The 22,530-nt window shown below is 35.6% G+C and overlaps 2 protein-coding genes across 5 annotated transcripts in view; one reads left to right on the forward strand and one right to left on the reverse strand.

Annotated features, from left to right (window-relative positions):
- Arhgap6 (Rho GTPase activating protein 6) overlaps positions 1 to 22,530 on the forward strand; it is a 505,314-nt gene that overhangs the window by 371,984 nt on the left and 110,800 nt on the right. The gene's annotated exons all lie outside the window — the stretch shown is intronic.
- Positions 1,030 to 10,475, reverse strand: Amelx (amelogenin X-linked). 2 transcript variants are annotated; one of them, XM_075957825.1, is made up of 6 exons: positions 10,422 to 10,475; positions 8,560 to 8,607; positions 7,118 to 7,162; positions 6,410 to 6,775; positions 2,758 to 2,802; positions 1,030 to 1,059 (listed from the first exon to the last, which is right to left on the reverse strand). In XM_075957825.1, the coding sequence occupies exons 1-6, from the start codon at positions 10,473 to 10,475 to the stop codon at positions 1,030 to 1,032; spliced, it is 588 nt and encodes a 195-aa protein (XP_075813940.1). The 2 variants fall into 2 exon arrangements, with proteins under 2 accessions (XP_075813940.1, XP_075813939.1); XM_075957824.1 differs by having other exon boundaries at positions 6,410 to 6,847.

The raw sequence follows: 22,530 nt of genomic DNA on the forward strand, positions 1-22,530 counted from the left end.
ACTCCTCCCTCTACGACTGGATTCTGGGAGCTCGGCCCAGTACTTAGCTGTGTATCTCTGCATCTGCTTCCATCAGTTGCTGGATGAAGGTTCTATGATGACAATTAAGGTAGTCATCAATCTGATTATAGGGGAAGGGCAGTTAAGGCACCCTCTCCACTATTGGGTAGAATCTAACCAATAGAAGAATCAATTTTCAGTTTTAAAAAAGACTCAAAGAATGATATCACTACATTTTATAGATGAGGAAATTGAGATACAGAGAGGATGAGAGATTTGTAAAACTTTCCACAGCTATGATCATGATTATGAACCAGAAGCTCTGTTTGTAATGTCTGAATACCAGCAACCATACTCACAACACAGGGAACCATCTTTGAAGTTGTGTAGACACTTGACTGGCCTCAGAGCACCCAAATTCCACATTCAAACACAGGATTTGGATGTTTGATGGTGAAATAATTGAATATTGTTTGAGATATTTTTGGCTCATAAGGAAAGGTAAATACTTAAACCTGTGGTGTTTTCTTCCCTCTCCTTATCTCTCCATTCGCTCATTTCCTTTCTCTTTTCCATTAAAGGACGGGGATATCTGTAAGAGGGATTTATTGATTTCGATTTTTTAGATAAAGGATCCAGTTATTGTTTACTATGGTAAATGTTGGGGGCCAAAATGACTGTTGTTACCATGTTCTTTACCCCTCACCTCTTCCATCCCACAATTCCCAATAATTATATATCTTTTATAAGTGTCAGCTGTTTCATATGAATCTCTTGTGAACACTTCTCATAAAGCATTTTGAATAACTAAATTTCAGCCAAAGACCCCTACTCATAAAGCTACTCACTTCTTATTGTTTTTTTTTAAAAAAAAGGGGGGGGGGTAGGATTAACAAATATATCATCCAAAGGAAAACTACAAGTAGCAAGAACTTCACAACAAATGTAAGCCGATGAGAATTTTATTAAAGCAATATTGAACACTACTACATGCCATTATGTTCTGGAAAGGTAGGAGACTGGTGAAAATCATTTTTCTGTTGCGGTTTCCATGTTAAGCTGTTAAGAAAAGTAGAACATTGCATTACTTTAAAAACCACCACAATTATTTTTATCTCACATAACTTTTTATGTTTGGTGCTTAAGTTCATTCTTGGTATTGTCTGCTACCGTTTGCTACCAAGGAGCAAACATCAGGTTTTGGGGGGGTCTATAGTTCCATTTTGTATTGAGTTAGGAAAGGGGGTGTAAACGTGTTTCTTGAAAAAAAGGAGAAACTTGAAATATTTTTCTTGAATTTTAGTGAATAAACTATGATGTACCTTGGTAGGAATAACTAATGCCATCACTATATATTCTTTAGGTGGTTGCAATGGAGAGAAGGCCTATTTAATATTTCAAGTTGCTCAAATGGTACATATCTTCACATGTGTCCTTTTACTATAGGTCAATCTAATGGACTTGTGTATGTACAACATGTATATGCCCTAATAACACTGTAATGTCTGAATCATAAAACAGAAGATAATGGAGTTTTTTTTCTGGAGTTTATGGTCAATAAGTCTCCATCAAAATTGAGCAAAATAATTTTCTTAGTTTTACTTTTTCATCAGCTTAAACTTTCACCTCTTCCCAGCGAAGTTCTAGGTCCAGGGCAGACCTAACCTACCTCCAGTCCAGATGTGGCTGGCTCAGGGTCTGAAACCATTCCTTTAGTGTCAAAACAATTCTATTACGAGCAGGGAAAGGAATTTATTTCAATTCCAGATTTGTCTGTTTTGAAAGGGAACTAGAGGAGAAACCGTTGTAGTGTATAATTGCTTGACAAAAGAAAGAAACAGAATTTTCCAGTTCTTAGAAAACTTTCTTTTAAGATTATGATCTCTGACCTGCTTAGGAAATAGCCTCTTAGGGAGAACTTCAGTTTTAACCAGTCAATCTGGTTTGTGTCATCTTTTGTCTCAAATCCTTGAATTAATAAATAAGCTGCTTCTGCCTCAGAAAGTATTGTATAGAGGAACACTGATAAAATTTTAAGTTCTATTAGCAGTGTCTTAGATCTGTGTTGCCCAATATGGGAGTCTTTTGCCCAGTGTGGGTGCTGAACATTTAGAAAATATAAAATATGGCCAAGAAACTGAGTTTTAAATTTTATTTCTTTTGAATTTTAAATGATATAAATGCCCCAATATGTGTGTGCAGTTTGAAACATCACATTGCATTGTAATTCTATGTATCTACATGTTGATTTGAGTAGTATGGCAGCCATTATTTTCTTTGATAAATAATAATTACTTACAGATTTTTTTACAATATCTATCCTCAGTATTTGCTCTTAAACATATTTTCAAATATGTGAACTATGAGCATTTTACTAATCATAGCCATTATTTATTGAAGCTGAACTCTTCAATATGGTACAAACCCAATATCATAAAACATTCAAGAAAAAATGCATAGGCACCCAAAAGTAAAGTTTGTGAGGTACATATGAGCAATATATTAGGAATTTATTGAAATTAGGATGTTATTTAATATGAAAAAATATTGTAAAACCTCAAGTTTTAAAGGTTTATCTTATAAACATTGTCATATGCCTATGACCTCCATGCCATTTGAAGCCAATTCAACTCCAACAGAATTTTATCAATGCTAGCACTAAACATACACATTGGAGTGGACATATTTGAATGAAAGAAGAGATTATAAATGCATGCCTGTTAACTTAAGGTAATAAGAAACAAAATGTCTACATACCGGATGCCTTGGCATGCCCTGGTACCACTTCATAGGGTTAAGCACCTTAAGAGAAGGAGACATTAGAATGCAGTTGATTTAATTTAGTTTCATATAAACTAAATACTAAACTCACTAATGCAGTATGAAATATATACTCACTAATGCAGTCCTGTCAGTACTGATAGCCTGAGAATGTGCCTTCTACAAAAGAAAGAAGCTAAAGACATGTCCAGTGCTCCTATATCAAGTATTATGTTACTAACAATCCAGCACATTCTACAAGTTGTTGTCCATGGTCTGGGCAAGTACAATCACCCTCATCTTTTAGAGATAGTCATGAAGAGTTAGAGTCAATTTATATAACACAGCTACAAAAATGGTAATTCTGTTTAAGCTCCTTGGCTCATGCTTCTCATTGAAATATCAAAACATGTTGCTGTAGGTGGTCCCAGGGATGGGTAATTTCAGGACACAATGGTGCCACCAATATCCTCAGGAGTTTTTTTTTTTTCTGCTTCCAACTTTTGATCACAAGACAGCAGACACAGCTCCATGAGTCACAAATTCCAGACAAATGATCAAAAGAACAACACCCTTTTTTTCCTAGAGTGTAGCTATACATCCTTTGATAAAAGGATTTCTAATCCCTAAGAGTTCTTTCTTCACAGAAACTTGTCCTTTGTTCTCATTTTATATTCATGGTCCACTACAACCTTTCCCTCAACTAATAAGAGACAAGCAGTATTAAGTTATGGTAACTGATGCCATAGTTGGTGTAAATGAATGGACCTTCTCTCCCTGGGCAGTAGAGAAGACACATTTCTCTCATGAGTAGGTGGAAGGCCATATGTTGGAATCAGTTCCAGCTCTGTCAATGAGGAATGAGTTGTAAGCAAGCTGATGAACAGCTTCTAATTGTGACTGCTATGTGCCATAGGATTAATGCCATTTGGGCATCCTTTACTGTTGATTAGCTATCTTATTGCATCCCTTTCTGTAAGGATAGGCAATTACTGTTTTTACTATTACATATAGTATAGTACCTAATCTACTGAGTGCTTGAGAAATATTTAGTCAATTGATTAAAAGTGGCCTATGATAATTGATTAAATGTTTTCTTACCTTTCTTATTGCATTTCAGTTTTTTAAAAATCAACTTATTTGTCTGCATATTGATACCTTCCCAGTAAAGCTATGTTTATACATTCCAGAAAATGATTAAGGGACCTTAAATCATGAAGGTACTGGAATAAAGTTACTGTGGATGCTGTGTAATATAAACCCTGCAAAGACTGTTTACAATTTTGTGTGGGTGTAAGAGGAAAAAATGATTCAAATATAAATATGAGTGGGAAAGAAAACTTCTTTTAAGTCCATTTTATGCATCTGTTAACGTTTTGAAGACCATGCGGTAGACTTCATCAGCTTAAAGATTATGAAGTGAAAGAAATGACTTGTGTATAAAATCACTGCAGTTCTCTGTTTGAAGCTCCATTATTAAATTTTTCTTAGGCAAAATGATTATTTCAATAATTTCAAACTCAGTGAAATACTCTACATATAACATAATTTCACTGAAAATATTTTCTTCTGTAAAATGAGTTCAAAAGACCATTTTGATTACTAATGTGGTGTGAAGAATAAAGCTAGAGCTCCAAGTCCTAATTTGATTTAGAATATAAGCAATTCTTAAAGTTTATCCTTTTCAATGTAAAGAATTTTTCTTCTAAACTGGCTTTCATTTGGTTCAGGTTCAATGACTATCATGCTGAAATTTCTTTAGCTTCCTCAGCTATTTGTTAATGATGTACAAATTTCTAGTTTTAAGAAAAGATTTGAGATACTATAAAGGTTCTCTAAGAAGACATATAGTCATTATTTGCCTGCTAAAAGGTCAATTTGTAGGAGCAAATGACCAGTCCCTACATTATTCACAAATAGTCACTTATAAGTTCTCTCAAGTGATAGGAAATTTTAAATTTAATTCAACACAAAGACATGAATGATTTTTAAAACATTTTATTATCTGCTAATGATACTTATTTTTAGTTACAGAATTTACTAAGTGATTGTAGGCACAAATCATTGTGTTCTTGAGTTATTCCTAAAAACAACCGAAGTATCCACTTCGGTTCTCTCATTTTCTGAATTTTTTAATCCTGAAAAAATATAGCAAAAGGAACAATTAACATAATTTACAAACAGTCCTAGTGAATACTATTTACAATAATAAGTCATGGCTTCAGTTTTGTAAAACAATGTACAACCATTGAGTTTGATTCTGTAATTTCTGAACTTCCTCATCTTGCTATTAAGTAGAAGTTCCTTATGTTCAAGCCTCTAAGACATTATTTAATGATATAATAGTAGCTGCCACCTTGCATCAAGTGTTGCCTGCTGTAATCTCATTACTTTATTTCATTTTCCATAAGGCAACTCTAGGCAATCATCAGGATTTTTTCTCTAATTTTAAGCAGGAGAGAACTGAGTCTAAAAAGTTCATACTACCTCCCCAAAGTCACCTTTCCACAAATAGTTTGGGCAAGATAAAAACACATGATCACATCCACGGTGTTAATCATTAATAAAGACACAAATAAACCCCCTTTGCATGCAAACAGAGAACATGTACTTAGTCTATGATAATCAGGGATAGCTACCAGGTTATTGAATTCTAGTCCACTACTAAAAGCACTATCTCAATTCATAAACAGGCATAGAATTGTGAAGTCATGCATGACAGTATTCTTATAAGGAAACTATGGCAATACTATTTAGAGTTGTCTGTTTTTTCCTTTCCCTCTTTTGAAGAAGGGAATCACCTCCAAAATAGAAGTAACTTGGTACCCTACCACCACTTTCTTTTTTTGAGGGAAAAGCTAGGACTAGAATCTAGGTCACTCCTGCCTCACTTCTCTTTGATTCTTAGTAGCAAATCCTTAATAGCATTTATCACATTTGAATCCGTGTGCATAGTATAATCACATCATTTCATATATATATATATATAACCAATATTGTGTGCATAAGGATCATTTCATTAACTATTCTCACTTGTTTGTAAGAGCTTTCTGTAACACGGGAGCATTTAATGCTAAATTGTGACAACCTCTTGTCAAACACTTAGTCTGTGGAGTCCTGGTACTGAAGAAGAACCTAACAGTCTCACTAATTTAGCCACTTTCAAGTTGAATGATCACTTTAGACAGGCAATTTTCCTATAAGTCCTGAAAGATAGTTCCCCTCTACTTCTTTCAGCTTGTTCAAATATTGGTTCTCTTCATTCTCAAAAATTACTCCTTTTATAGTCTTCCTGTAGTTTTAGCCTCTTCAAACTAGTCAACCCTTTGAAATGCTAGAAAAAAGGATATTCACCTGTTCTGTTACTCTTAAATGGTTACATTTCAGTAATGCAGAGTCTGCTGATAATTCAATGATTAAAATTTAAATTTACCACAAAATCCATGGTGCTAATTACCAAGACATGTCAGCAAATCATTTGTGAAAAAGAAGGAAAAAGATACAATATATGCTTGGACTAACAGAAGCAAAGACCTTAAGTGTCTGCAACTCTGGGGTCTGATTTGTTTTGGAACTCAGAACTCTGGGGCCAATTCTGTGAAATCGCTTTCCTAGGATTTGTCTGTTTCTGGCTTCAAGGTATACTCACCACTTCTTCCCGCTTGGTCTTGTCTGTCGCTGGCCAAGCTTCCAGAGGCAGCTCAGGAAGAATGGGGGACAGGGGCTGCATGGAGAACAGTGGAGGCAGAGGTGGCTGTGGTGCCAGGGGCTGCATGGGGTGCAGAGGTGACTGGGGCTGCATGGGCTGATGAGACTGGGGTGGGATGGCTTGGGGCTGGAAGGGCTGCTGGAAGGGCTGCTGGGCAGATGGAGGGATGTTTGGCTGATGGTGTTGGGTTGGAGTCATGGAGTGGTGGCCAGGAACTGGCATCATTGGTTGCTGGGGGGCCACTGGCTGTTGAGCTGGCACCACTGGGAGGTGGTGATGAGGCTGAAGGGTGTGACTCGGGGGATGCTGTTGAGACAGCACAGGGATGATTTGGTGGTGCAGCCATCCACCCATGGGTTCGTAACCATAGGAAGGATACTGGTGAGAAACAAAGAGTCAGGTTTACCATTGGCTCAGTTGATTTCTAACTGGAGAAGTAGCAGCAGTGTTTGTTATTATGACCTTATGAATATTTTAGTCATTTTTTCCTTTGCAAGAATTTCTAACAGTGTACACAGATATGACCTTTTACAAACTAAAATTCCCATTAGTGTTTGTAGATGGAGTAGACATGATATTTCAATTAAAAAGGGAATTAAAATGCATGCCTATTCTCTAAAGGGAATGAAGAACAAAATGTTTACATACCGGCTGCCTTATCATGCTCTGGTACCACTTCAAAGGGGTAAGCACCTTAAGAGAAAGAGACATTAGAATGCATTTGATTGTGTTTAACTACATAAGAACTAAATACTAAACTCACTAATGCAGTATGAAATATAGACTCACTAATGCAGTCCTGTCAGTATTGATAGCCTGAGAATGTGACTTCTACAAAAGAAAGAAGAAGGTAAACATTTGTTGGATGTTTCCTATGTGTCAGGTACTGTGTTATATCCATCCCATCCACTTTTCATGTTTTCTCACATGATCTGAGGCAGGTATCACCCTCACTTTTATAGGTAATGTTATGAAAACTCAGGTAGGTTCATTCACTTAGCTGAAGTTACAAAAGTAATAATTCGATTTAATTCCACAGTTCCTGCTCTTCATTGAAAGAGCAAAACAAACAATTAAAAATTTATGACACAACAATGTGATATAATATTCATTTGATTCTTTCTTATTTCATATCACAAAGGAGAAAAAAGGTGGAAACCTTTCCTTTCATCCTTAAGACATAGATTTCTTGATCAAATATATCAACATTTTAAGATAAAACAGTAAAATTTGCCTCAGATTCCTACTAGCAATTTTCTTCAGTTTATATAAGTAAACAGATTCATATCTTTATCTGAAACTGTGAGATAAATAAAGAATTTCATCTCTCTCTAGACAGTATTGCCTTATTAGTTAGACTCAGATTTATAACTCTCTTGTATGGTACATCATTTAATCAATACAACAAAAAACTATTAACCTCACTCAAGTTATGAGTGGCATAGCTCTTTCCATGCCCTTTATTATTCTCCAAATAATATTTTTGAAATGTAGTTATCATTGTCTCCCTTCTCTAGATGAGGAAACCAAAGTTCCATGGGGAAAAATAGATCTTCCCAAGGTCATAGAATTTGCATGCCTTTGAGGAGACCCCCAAACCCTGTTTCTAAAATTCTTCTGATTTCTGTCACTCTGAAGAGACTCTTTGAAACCACTTTTCCTTGATCACTTAGCAGAGCCAATGAGAAATGCACACCGCTTGTGGATGTCTTTGAATCATCAATTTTTCCAGCTAGAAAAGATTTTAACATCTTACTTACTCCTCGAATTTTATAGGCTGGCATAGAACAAGACTGTTGAAGCCGAGTTCAGTTTCTGCCCTATCATGGAGCCTTCCTGAGTGGTAGTTCATGGTGGATACATTTAAAACTAGGTTTAAAAGTAGAGGCTGAGTCAGAGTGATCAGGTAGAAGGGTGCTGGGAAATGCAGATTTGAGGCCATCAGTCGGGGCTTAAAGCTGCTGGTGGGAACTGAAAAAGTGTGACCATTTGAGAAACATCTTGAATGAAGAATCAATACACCACTCTTTACAGATCTCAGGACATCTTTAACTCAAACAATGGTCAAAATTAGTAAATAGAAAAATTACCTCATAGCTCAAGTTGATATAACCAGGGCTCCCAGGATGAGGTGGTAGCTTTTTTAGAAAGGGAAGAGGGCAGATTGAGAGAAAAAAAGGGGGGGGACAAAGAAAAAGGAGAAAGAGGAAAAGAAAGAAAGAAATTAAGTCAATATCAATTGTTCACATTAAGGATATCTAAAGCTTTATTTTTTTAAAAAAATATATACATAGTACAGAATGTATTTGAGGTCTACTTTTAGCCTGAGCATGTATACTGTGGTGGAGAAGCCTTCTCATTTTAAAGAGGCACTGATTAGCTAAATGACTTTCCCAGGGGTCATAGTCAAAGAATCCTACCCCTTTCCAGCCACCCATTTACTTGTTGATCAAACTCCCTCTGTGTTAGGAAAGAGGTATATTTCTATTACACAACTGAAAAATAGCAACAAGCAAGGAATCGTTTCATCAAGGGTCCCTTTAAAGATCGGCTGGTTAAGTGTTGAAGTATCAAAGGGCTTCCTAGTAATTAACATGCAAAGTAAATAAATAACACCCTAACTCTATTGTTCAATGTGAGAACAAGATGAGAGTAATAAAATATAAACATCCTAAATCCATCCCCTGAACAATAAAATAATTGATGTATTGAAGATCAAGGCCAACCCTTTTTATTATTCTATAAATGATTTATGACAGAAATTTAGAAGTTCCAAATAAAAAGCAACCTGGACAATTTTCTAAACCAGAACTGTCTGTGCTTCTCAAAGTGGGGTCAGCTGACTAGGGAGTTCTGGTTGGTGGTGAAGGCAGGAGACAGAAAGGTGTGAGCATAAAGCAGAAAACCTCCCTCAGACACAAAGCTACTAAAAGGTCAGTTCAAATCTACTCTTCCAAAATGCTTGTGTTTTGCAGCCCAATTTATTCACTCTCATCTGAATGCAAATGAACATTAGTTAGGTAGCTGTCTTCCCTATTTTATCTTGATATAAGGTCTCTGAGACTGGGGTATTAAAAGGGGGTGAATTTATAAATGTCAGCTTCTCAGAGAACAAGGAATCATCAAAATGCAGGATTTAAAGAGCACATAGCACAAAATCTTGGTCTTTTGTGTGAGAGAAGAGAGGCAGGTATACAAGCTTACTGGCTTCTGTTGTACCGAATATTCTTTATACCACCAAAAATCTTTGCTACTGTATGTTCTTAGCTTCCTGCCATTATGTACCTGTGTCTGGACAGTGGGCTAGGCTTCCTGGTCTTTGGTACATTTGAACAGTAATGTCCAGAACTTCTACTATAACTGCTTGCTATCTATGCATTTGGCATAAGCAGAATTCCATAAACGTGCTAAGGTCAAGTCCTACCTAAGGTGTAAATCAATGCACCAGAGTGGGAGGTCCTTGGGGAAGAGTGAGGTGGTGCAAGTCGGAGTATCAAATATAGAAATGTTACCTCCTTAAGGCAAGAAGAAAATTTGAAACTTGTGAGGAATTAAGTCTTAGAGATTGTTTGGATGTCACATTTGCCTAAGGTTGAGTAAACACTTTCTCTGGAAGCCTTTCAAGGATTCCTTCAAGTAAGATTACTCCTTGTGGAGACAACAGTGGTGTTTACAAGTTAATTGTTATGGCAGAGTTCTCTGAGGCTAAAATGCTTGTTAAAATGTGGAGTGCTTGGCCCCATTTCAGCTGTACTGAGTCACAATCTGTGGTGGAGACATTCATGGGTTTCTTTTTTAAAAGTTCCTTAAGGGATTCTTCAATACTTAGACACTTGGGGATATTAGATCTTGTGCTGAATGAAACCCTGAAATTCACCAACCATTGGGGGCAGATTTATATTTCCAAGCTTGTGAAATTGGATGCAGTCAATAAAAGGGGTATTTTACTCACGGGCATAGCAAAAGCTGCTCCCAGGAGGCAGGCAAACAAAATCCAGGTCCCCATTTCTTGATGGTTCTGAAATGGAAATTAACACCAGCCATTTAAAAATGTATTTTTATAGGAATAAACATAATTATGTTTCATACATTTATATAGTCCACATTAGTGTACTGATAATAAAAAGATGGGGTTCTTCTTGATAAAGGACTTCATTCATATGTGACTCCCATTTTGAACCTATAGCATTGCTTCTCTATCGTAATTATGCTACAGAGGCCTTTCAGTTTAGCTAAAGGTTAAAAAGTTATAGGAAGACAAGTTATCTACCAAAATGATTTTGTATGCCATTTTTCTGTATATATATTTACCTCATAGGAGGCAAATGATCTAGAAATAATGATTAAAAGAACCGGATCAAATTGAAAAGTTGAGGAGATAATCAAAGTGAATGTAATTTTATGCTTTTGTAAGAAGACATAAAAATGTTCTTGTTGGGTACAGCCCACTTGAACAGTGCCACTGTTAAAAGCATAAACTAATTATTTGAGAAAATTTTGAGTAATTTTCCAGAATAGACTAATGGAAGAGTTGGTTTAGGTCCAGATGTCACCATCTGTAGAATTTTAGGCAAGAATCTCTCATAACACCTTTGAGTTCCAGGTGGAAATCAAAAGATGCAGTTAAACTAAAGGGAGGACACAGTGCTACCATTCTCTGCTTCTTTAATGGTTCTAAATGAATCTACCTAAAAAATTCCATCTTTCATCAGTAACATCATCTTTTTGCTTGTCAACAGTGAAATCCTACATATGAATGTCATTGAGACATTAAGCAAGAACTGGCCATCCCCAAAAATGTACATTGTTTTATGACAACACCATGAAGTACATATAAGATATGAATGTAACATGTAATGGTGCTGGCTATGAAAAGTACATTGAGATTTTCTACCTTCTAAATCTATTCTTTTTACAGAGGTTAAGTTAATAAGAAAAAAGCATTTACACTTGATATAATTTAACAAAGCTTTGTAAAGAAGTAGGTCATAGCCTGTTAAAGCACTATCCTAATTTAAAAAAGCAAATAAACATTTTGGTGTGAAATCTGGCTCCATAAAAGCTTTGGAATCCTTGACCTAAAACTTATAGAAATGATGCATTGCTGTACCACAAAGTTGAACATTCATTTCAATGATCAGAGACTATAATTTAATTATGTAAAGCTGAAGAAGCACATATGGTGTGGATGGCACAGAGTAATAGAAATGTGCAATATATTCACACCTTTGAAACATAAAATTCAGAGAAAAAATGACCCCAATGAAGATAGTAAATTATGAATAAACTCCACATACCTTTGAATGTGTTCTGAGTGAGTTTCTGTCTGAAGCTCAGGGATGCTTGATCCTTTGACTTCTTCCAACTCTGGGCCCCAATTTATATCATCCAGAGCATCTAGAGCAGCCAATCAGGTTTCAGAATGCAAAATGTGCTGAGTCTATCGAAAAATCCCTGTATCATGATTTTTTAGATGCTGTGAGCACTGTTACGGTTGCATGTTGTGATTAGTGCATATAGTCTTTCATTACAGGCAATAATAGGTTTGGAGGACTTCTTCAAGTCAGCAAATGAGTTGACTGCATATGCTGATATATTTGAATTCATTTTTAAGGAAGTTCTATTCCATCATCTACTACTCAGTTCTAGCAGTTAACATTGTCCTTTTTTGGAAACCGCATAAGGTTCTCCAGACTTTTCATATCAGGAGGCATAGATTCATATCTCATTCTAGTAAAATAAAATTCAAAGCTCTCTTAGAATTCTCCAGTTGCCAGTGTTCTTTCTCTGCTTCTATTAAAAATATTTTCTCTGTCCCCTGTGTCCTTTAGCACCACTCGTATGTCCACCTTCTTGACCCTTTCCAGAAAAGTACCTGCCCTGCAAACTACCGTGACTTCACGACTATTCCAGTCACAATGCTTATTCTAATGCACTCCCTGAGGGACAAAGTAAATACCTATCACATGCCAGAGAATGTTCTTGGAAATATACTTGAATACTTAGAAACATGTGTAACAGGAGATATTGCCCCGGTTCTACTACAGAGCCAGTTGGCATTTCTTAACCTGTGGGTCACTACCCCTTCATGATTCAGATGACCTTTTCACAAGGGAAGGATGACAACCACGGCTCTCGACTTTGCCAGCACTGACCAAGTCCAGTGTTTCATATTGAAAACTGAAATTGACATCTCTTTTTAAGTGCTTATGAACTGTCCCTTTAGTGGCATTGCCTCCATGTTTTCACCAATCTCGCCTTTACTTAAACACTATTAACCAAGTCCATTCCCTTTGTAAGAGGACTTCTGACTTAGCTATTTAATTTACGAGCAATATACTTCTCTGCCTTAATAAGCATGGGTTGGCTTTAATTGATTCTACAATATGATCACTTAAGACATAAATTTATAACTAATGACAGGGACTAATGGGGTTTGTATCAGTATTAAATGATGTTCAATAAATTGGGGTTATAGTTAGATCTTTCAAATACTTATAGAGTTTTTAAACTTTCACACATATACATATTTTTCTATAGCCACAAATATGCATAACTTCTGGACCCTTCAAGTTGATAAATTAGTACAAGGAGAAAATAGTCATAAGAGTATGTAATGTATAGTATTCATGACAATATTGAATTTAGACAATGTTAATCTTGACTCCTGCTTCACCCCAGACAGAGGAAACATTGAGAAATTACTTAGATGTGTGAGTCACAGTTTCCTCGTATGTAGGAAGAGTACAATAATACAGTCAGTCTACCCAAGACAATTAGTGTAAAAAATAGGCGAGACACATACACAGGGAAACTGAAAGTTGTTTGTTGCCCATACCACTCCTATTACCTGGAAAATGTTAAGTGTTTAAAGTATACGAATAATACTTAAGATCAAAGGTGGGCTAAGATCAAAGTTTATCTTTGAGAATAAATTAGTAAAGACAACTGAACATGAGGAAAGGTAGATCATTCAATTTCGAAGAGAAAAATGGCAGCGTAGTAAGTGGAAGGGCATAAGAAGCCAAATGTTTACCACATAATGAACACAGAATATGACCCTAAAAATATGTCTAAGGTTTGCACTTTTATGAATATGTTTATTGCTGAATTATCTATAGCAGATGCAAGACATATTCTCTCTGAAGGAAGCTGTAAAATGATACAGTAAGAAAAATGTTGATCATATATTTTCATTCAATCTTCTACTCATTTTATTTAAGCCTGAAAGGATTTGGTACATATTTTCTTTTACAAAATTGTAGATAATAAGAAAGACCTAATTAATAAAGACATTGATGGATTACTTTTGGCCTTAAAGCCACATGCAGTGTATCTTATTACTGTTTTTTATCTTTCAAGAATGAAAGAGTGATAGATTTAGTCACAGTGACCCACAGATGTGTTCTTATTATAACACTTATTTTCTGACTAAGGCAATTACTGTGCATTCACTGTGGACAGCAGTTGATCAGACACTGATGGCCAGTTCCACAGAAATGATACAGTTATTTCTGGTTTTTTCCTCTATGTCATGTCCTAAATTATTGGATATTAAAATATTGATTTTTATCTGGAATTTTCTCCACTAATTTAGCTGCCATTCATATAATTTTAAAAAATGTCAAGTACAACCATATGTGGTGGCTCATACTTGTATTCTCAGCATTCTAGGAGTTGAGGCAGGAGAATCATCACTGTTTGAAAACAACTTGGTCTACCAGTAAGTTTCAGTACATTTGGGCTACAGAGTGAGAAATTGTTACCAAAAAATGCCCAAGTCCAGTTCAAAATGGAAAACTGATCTACATAGGCATTTGTCAAAAAGAAGGGATACAAGTGGTCAGCAGATGCATGGAGATGCTCACTGTCATTAACTATCAGGAAAATACAAATCAAAATTATGATGAGATATTATCTTACCAAAGTTAAAATGGCTACTCTCACAAAGATAAGAAGTAACAAAGGCTGTCAAATATGTAAAGAAAAATAAGGTGCTACACGCCTTGGTAAAGATATAAATTCCCAGTACTCAGCCATCAGAACACTAAAAATTGATCTTTACCATGATCCAGAGATCCATATCTGTGTATACACCCAAAGAAAGTGAATTCATTACTTCAAAGGCACATCTGTACTCCCAGGTTTACTGTGGTACTGTTTACAGTACCTAAGATACAGAATCAACATAGATGCTCGTCAACAGATGAAACGGATAAGTGTGTATGTACACAATCTTGTTTTATTGTCTTATAATAAAGATGAAATCCTGTCATTTCCAGTAAATGAATATAGAACTAGAAACAAGTTTTCAGAAAATGTTAATTAGCTTGATATGATCATGTAATTCTGAATATCACACTCTACTCCAAAAATATGCACAATAAACTCAAAATCCATAATATTACTGAGTGTTTTAGGAAAAAAATCAAAGCTCAATTAAAATTTTGCCTGAATCCAATTATTTCATTTTTGCATAAGTTGATTTTGGAAAACAAAACTTACAAAAATAATTTTTTTATTTTATATAGAGTGCATAACATTTCCAGAATAATCCTGTTTCTCTTTCTTTTTGAAGTTGATTATTTGTTATTTTCAATCAGTATTTAAAACAATTTTAAGCATAAGATATTTTCCTGTACGTGATGCCTCTAAGACTAGTGTAATGATGTGGATCCCGAATGTGTCTTTATTTGTTCCTACTTTCATCTCACATATCTGTAACTGCATATATTTGTGCCGACTACATATGAACTGCAGGCTGTTCTTGTTATTAAGAGAACAAAAAGTGTATGAATTTATTACTGCTTCTAAACACTGTCCTTGGAAGTGATAAGTGACTAAATTTAAATGCCCTTCTGAATGAAAATAGTTCTTTTGTCATTTTTGGTAGTTGTTATTCTTTTGTTTGATTTGCAACCCATCACATTTTGCGGTTCCCAGGATGCTTATGCCAGCAAGTTTCCCCCTTTAAATTAGCTGATTCTGATTCATGGTTTGTTGAGAAGCCATATAACCAAGTTACTTAGAGATTTTTATCAACTTCAAGCAAAGGAACTCTCTCCGACAACATGATCTGCTCATGGCATTCGGGGTCACCTGTAAGAATTGCCCAAAAGATTCATTTTCATAGCATTTGATGGAGATGGTGGCTTCAGGGAGGATATTTTCTACTACTGCTTTATAATTCTATCTTCTAGCTTACTTCCTGAGTCTCAGCCACTTTTGATTTATGAGAGTGGTCATTAGAAAAGTGAATACTGCGGCCCTTTCATATCAGCTATATAGTACCTCAATTCTCAAGCCTTCTCTTAAAGCAGACTCAGAGTTGACTAATATTCTAAAACCATTCCAAGACTAACTACTTTTGGGTAATTAGAATTAAAGTTAGTTTTCAAATTATCTAGTTGTACAAAGAGGACCCTAAGAGAGGTATACATGGATCTACTGTATATGGGACGTTGAAAAAGGCAAGATCTCCTGAGTAAATTGGGAGCTTTGGGACCATAGAAGAGGGTAGAAGGGGAGTAGAGAAAAATGGAGGGGAGCTGAGAAAAATATATAGCTCAATAAAAACAGTCTAAAAAAAGAAAAGAAAATTATCTGGTTGTAGAATTCATTCATAAGGAAATGCAATTTCCATATGGATAGAGGAAAATTTCACAAGAGTCCACACCTAAGAGAAGAGCTACAGACAATGACAATGACTGTTAAAGAAAGATGAGCAGTATTTTCTTTTCTCTTGTTTTAAAAGGCATAAGCTCAATCCTAAGAAGTCAGTCCTAAATTTATGAAAATAGTGGACTAATATAGTCATGAACTCAAAAGTATGTGATTGGGGGAACACAGAGTTGGAAGAGGGATGGGGTGGAAAAGATCCAAATACAATATACTCATATAAGAAATCCTTGAAAATTATTTTTCTAAGAAAATAAAAAATACCATTTGCTAAGATGAATATTTTCTGGAATATAGAGTCCAAACTTAGGTATGTCACCACTTACTGATTGTGACAGACACTGATTACTTTTGACCCATAGAAACCCTTGAAATGTACTGTCTTATACTTCCTTTGAGGTACTTTTTGTAACGTATATAAAGTAGGTGCTAGACGGTTGATTGGTAAAAATGTCAAAATTATTCATGATATTCTGAAAATATAGAAAATAGTGTTGTTTAGTGCGAATTCCTCATAGGCAAAGACTGCAGTAATTTAGGTGAAATACTTGACTCACTGGGAAAGACCTCCTGGCTCCAGAGCCCTTCCTACCTTTCTCCCTTCTTCCCTTCCTTCCTTCTTCCCTCCTTTCCTTCTTATTTTAATTTGTGCAGATGTTTTACCAAAATACTAACAGTAGTTATGTAAAGAACCCATTCCTGAACACTTCTGGGTAGCCAGCATTTCATTTCATCCTTTAAGGTAATCTGTAAATTCAATAAACCCAGGAGAAATATAAGACATTTGGGCCACAGTATTTTTTCATTCATGTTCAGCAGGATTGATGAGTACAAGATATGCTTAACCCTTTCTTAGAGCCTGGGTTTATTTAATATTCCTTTGGCATGGCGAAAGGTTGAATAAAAAGTTCAGATAAAAGCACAGTACTTTGAAAGTGAGAAAGGCCTTTTTGATTACTTATAGATAATACCTTAGGAATATAAGTATTCACAGAAAGAATTCATATAGCTTGTAATTTGGAAAGTCTGCAGGCATTTGCTAAGTATCTGGTGGAACACCTTTCAATGAAGGAAATTATATGCAGGTGGCCGTGTGTTGTTTGGGTTATAATTAGCTGGTAATGTCAGGAGTGAAAATGTTATACCTGTGTTAACAGAGGTAACACAGTAATGGAAAAACAAGAGATTTGATTTAAGTTTGTTGGACAGAATGCACCAAAATTCATTTTGCTATCCTACTTTTGTCCAATAAACACAAACATTGGCCAGTAGTCTCTATACTGTCAAGGGAAGCAAGAAATTTGCTCTTTGGCAGAGGACAGACTAGGGCATAATTATGCTTGGGCCATTGATCCACTGTGCCTGGCCCAGATTCGTGAATACTTTGCACATCTGCTATAATGCCTGGAAAATGGAATTCCTAAGTAAGGCGTTTCTAATAATATTCAATCTTAAATATGGTTTGCAAAAGTAAGAGTGACTGTTTCTTTTCTTTCTTGAGATGAGGCCTTACTATTTAATACTACTGGCTAGACGGGAACTTGATACATAGTTCTTAATGATCTTAGACCTTTTCCTCAGTCTTTACATTGCTGGTGCTAGGATTAAAAGGCTGCACCATCAGGACCTGTTCAAGAGTGACAATTTAAGCAATTGCAGGGAAAGGAAAGGGAGAAAATTCAATGAAACAAAGGAAAAATAGTCAAAAGGTTGGATATTATTACTCATATTTTAATATATAGGGTTTTCTTCCATTGTTCTTGGACAGAAATGATATATCATATACACTTCGCATATCTCAGTTTCCTAGACAAAGTGATAGCTTATATATTTAAAAAGTAAAGAGTTCAGTTAATGATTTTCATATTAAATATAGGGCAGCATATGAGATCTCTTGCTAGAGATCTTATTGTTCAAGTCACCTAGATATTACTCTATAAAATGAGTTCCTATTCATTCAAAAATAAAATCAAATGAAACATTTGATTAAAAACATTGAAAATGTTTTATTCATATGTAATTTTCATACCTTCAGATTTATCTCAAAATGTGCAGTCTTAGTATCCTGACCCAGTTTCTAACTATCAACATAATCTAATTTTCAAACATTTTCATTACCTGGAAATAGTGATTAGCAGACACTCTTAGTTGCCTCCACTCTTGAGCCCCAAACAGCAATGTATTTTCAGTTTTTATAGATTTTTTTGTCTCCTTGGATTTCCTGTTTTTAATATTTCATATGGAGTTATATAACACATGTTGGAAAAACAGATCTCTGACAAACTCTGGCATCCTTGACATATGGGATTAAGCAATTCTTTGCTGTGGTATGTTCAGCCGCATTCCCAGGCTCTTCTCCCTACATATCAGTAGCCACACCCCACCTTATCCCACTCCCCACTACCAAAATATGTCAAGCTAAAACTGTCTCCAGACAGGCCACACATCCAAAAGAACCTAATTGTTCTAAGTAGAGAGTTGTAGTCTGATGGTGCCTATAAACTGAGCTGGATATAGGGTGGTATGAAGTTGGCTGGAGACCTAGACCCCTGTGTTATTGCAAAGAGACCAATGTCTCAGGGTTTCAGAAACTCCACACTTCCCACCTTCATTTTCAAAATTCTGATTTTCTTCTTTTAAAAATAATAATAAACCAAGAGTTTCCATGTATGAAGTTGTCAAAAAGTAAATAAAAGATTCTCTATTATTTAAAATCAAATGGAAAGATGAATGGGGAAAAGCAAGTAAAGAATTAGTTCAATGAAAATTACCTGGGACATAAAAGTTCAAAAACTACCTGAGATATAAAAATCATCTCATCTTCAGTCTGTTAAAAAAAAACAGAGAAATTGTTGGGTTTAGGGATTGGTACGGATGGGAAGAATATGCATTATGAAACTGTCAAATATTAGTTTCAATTTTTGAAAAGTTATAAACAGAAAAATAATAAGATTCAATTAAAATGAATGAATTGGGGCTGGTGAGATTGCTGATATAAGTAAGATAAAGGCACTTGGCCAAGACTGATGGTCCCAAGAGCCACATGTTCGGAAGCAGAAGCAACTTCCACAAGTTGTCCTCCGACCTCATGCACGCGCTGTGACACACACTTCGTCCATGCAAACACAAAAGAAAACAACAAACAAAAGTCTTATACAGTTTTAAATGAAAAGATATACAAATAAATTAGTTTAAGATAGAATTAAGCAGATCTATGCCTGTGGTTTTTAACTTCATTTAAAAGACTGGAACTGTGGTGTCAATAATGTAAAAAACAAAAAATCTAAATGAGCATTTGAGCATTCCCATGCTACAGCTGTAAGAGTGTGCTGATAACTTTAAAGGAGCTTAGCTTAAATCATTCTCTGCTCTATAAACACTCTTTGAACAGCAAAAGGAAGCATGAGATTTGATTTATACCGTGGCTAATGAAAACAAGTGGGCAATCACTCTTTGATCATATCCTCCTAATCTAACGTAGTCTCAGGAATGGAGGAAAGGCAGGAAGTGCTTGGGCCATAGAAACTTCAGAAAGTCCATGTGTGAACATGTTCTCATTTTAGTTTTCCTTCCCTCCCCCTCCTTTTCTCTCCCCTTTGCTCCTCACCCACTTCCCTATTATCCCCCCATCCCTTTCCTTTTTTTTTTACCCTTTTCTTTCTCTCTAATTCCCTTCGTTTTTTCTTTTCCCTTTTTTCCCCTGTCATGGTGCTAGGGATGGAACCTAGGGCTTCAAACATGATGTATAAGAGTTCTACACTGAACAGCCCTAGAAGTCATAGCCTTAAAACCAGGCCCAGGAATAAAATGAGCCAGTAGGCTTCAGCTAGCGATGATGTTTAAAACATGTTTAAGGTAGGGTGGGCTAGAATATTTTATAGGCTATGTGTATCAAAGTTTTTTTATGATACTTTCATATTATGATAAACTTAAGAGAATATAACACCATTTTAGGTAATTTGCACAATACATGAGACTAAAACATGGTTGAATATTTAGCAAAACTGAACAAAGGGATAGTTGGGTAGCACTGGGTCTCTACAAAGCACTTCTTATGCACTTGACTTCTAATATAATTTAGAAGTAATGATCTTCAATACTCATTACACTTAAGAACCACTTGGTGAGTTTTTGAAGACATTTTTGTCTTGGTTTCATTCCATCCAATTTCTCATTTAATTAAGCCAAGCACCAGTTTTATCTGTTATTGTAATTTTCAGTAACCAGAGGAGCTTGGAAAAATATTGATGACTAGGTGTTATTTCTGGAACTTTTGTTTCTGTTGAATATAATGTGCATCCAGAGTTGAGATTCATAAAGGCAATGTATTGTGAGCAATCTGTTCTGTCTGTTACACCTTTACTTCATAAGGAAGGCTATGCTTTCTATCAGTCTTGTCCAAGCCAATGTTTTTAATCTTCTATATGAATTATCATTCAGTGCAATCGATTAAAATAAGAGCATCTAAAAAGCATCATTGATGATTATGAAAGTAGTGCCTTATCTTCAGACCTGTAACACAATGACAAATCCATAAGGAGCACTCAGCATTTGCTGAGTGATGGATAAAATGTGTCTTTCGCGGCCTCTTGGTCTATTAGAAATATTTCATTTGAAACTGGATTTCTCACAGTCCATGTTAGACTGCTAACATGTTGATTCAATGAAATGGTGCATTTTATGAACCACCCATCTGACTGTGTTACTTTGGGTGTAGCTGTTTTGATTTTTGTTCCCTCCCTCTGAGTACATGGTTTTGTTCATTTAATCAAACAAATTCAGTTGTTTTGCCATTTTGTAGACACATTCTTTGTGTGGCCAGGAGTCCTGTTTGCGGTGACCACACCACAACTAGTTTTGAATGTAGAGCAAACAAGTGCTAATTTGAATCCATTGTTAAGATTGCCAGCCACCAACCCATGTGACCTCTATCCCTGGGTTCACTTAGCAACCCTGAAGGCAAGGCACTATGTTTATTCCATTGTCATTTCCTCCATCCATCAAAAATCCAATCCTCACAAATGAGACAATAAGAAACTCAAACTTGGGACATTTTTTGTCCTTATTTTTTTGTATGCTTTTATTTCTTAGTACAAACATAATTCATGTTTGTAAATAGACTCTTTATGATATAAAAAAAGCATTAGGCAGAATGCCCTTAAGAATCTCACTGTCAGCTGGGTGGTAGTGGCACATGCCTTTAATTCCAGCACTCAGGGAAGCAGAGGCAGGCGGATCTCTGTGATTTCGAGACCAACCTTGTCTACAGAGTGAGTTCCAGGACAGCCAGAGTTGTTACATAGAGGAAACCCTGTCTCAAAAAACAAACAAACAAAGAATCTCACTGTCAAATCATAGCAACTATTAATATCTGAGAAGATAATGCCTGATCATTGTGAGGAATTGTTCTAGACAACTTACACTGTTTTACAACCTTGTTAACTTTATATGTAGTTGACATCTCAAGTGAATACAGGAATAGTGACTTTAATTTGCCTTCATACTTGCACAGAATTACATTGAATAGATATCCCAGAGTTTACTTAGTTAATTGCACCTTGATAGACACGTAGACTGCTGATATCTCTAAACATGTAATGAAATATAACATATTTATTATAACATGTATTAGTACTGTATGTTAGACATTGGTAGAGTTTAATATGCCCAACATAAGGTACATGTATTTTGCAAGTTTATGAGCTAAATGGCTTCTACAAAATGAACCTATGTGTTTCAGATGAAAAGGCAACCTAAAGTTTTCCAGTCACTTCTCCCAATAAAAAATAACCCCTATTCTGTTTTTTTTCACACGTTAGATTGATTTTTACTATTTTGAAACTTTGCATTTATGGCCTCATATGCTGTCTTTGGTGTCAACATGATATCTGTGGGATTCATGTGTATTGGTTTAAGTGGTTGAAGTTGTTTTTTTCGTTCTCGTTGCCATGTAGCTTTCCGTTATGTGGATAGACCACAATTTATCCTTGCTATTTTGATGGACATTTCTCTAGTTTATGGTTTGAGGCTATTGTGAATAATGATGCTATGAACATTCTGCCATGCATCTTGTGGAGAATACGTGCACACATTTCCATTGACTTTTAGGAGAGGGGCTTTATGTTTTGTTGTCATCATTATACGGGCATCTCACTAGCTATCCAAAGTAGAAGAGAGTTTTGGAGGGATGAAATTAGTGATGCTCTTGGATCTATTTTTGCAGACAGGGATTGGAATTGTTGATATTTTCACTACTGAAGATGTTGTTCGAGTTAACATCTTTTTTATTTCATTTTGTGTGTGTGTGTGTGTGTGTGTGTGTGTGTGTGTGATGCATCTGTGAGTTGAACACACGTGTGACACGGTCCATGTGTGTGTCAGAG

This window comes from Microtus pennsylvanicus, chromosome X (assembly GCF_037038515.1).
Source record: "Microtus pennsylvanicus isolate mMicPen1 chromosome X, mMicPen1.hap1, whole genome shotgun sequence".
Taxonomy (NCBI): Eukaryota; Metazoa; Chordata; class Mammalia; order Rodentia; family Cricetidae; genus Microtus; species Microtus pennsylvanicus.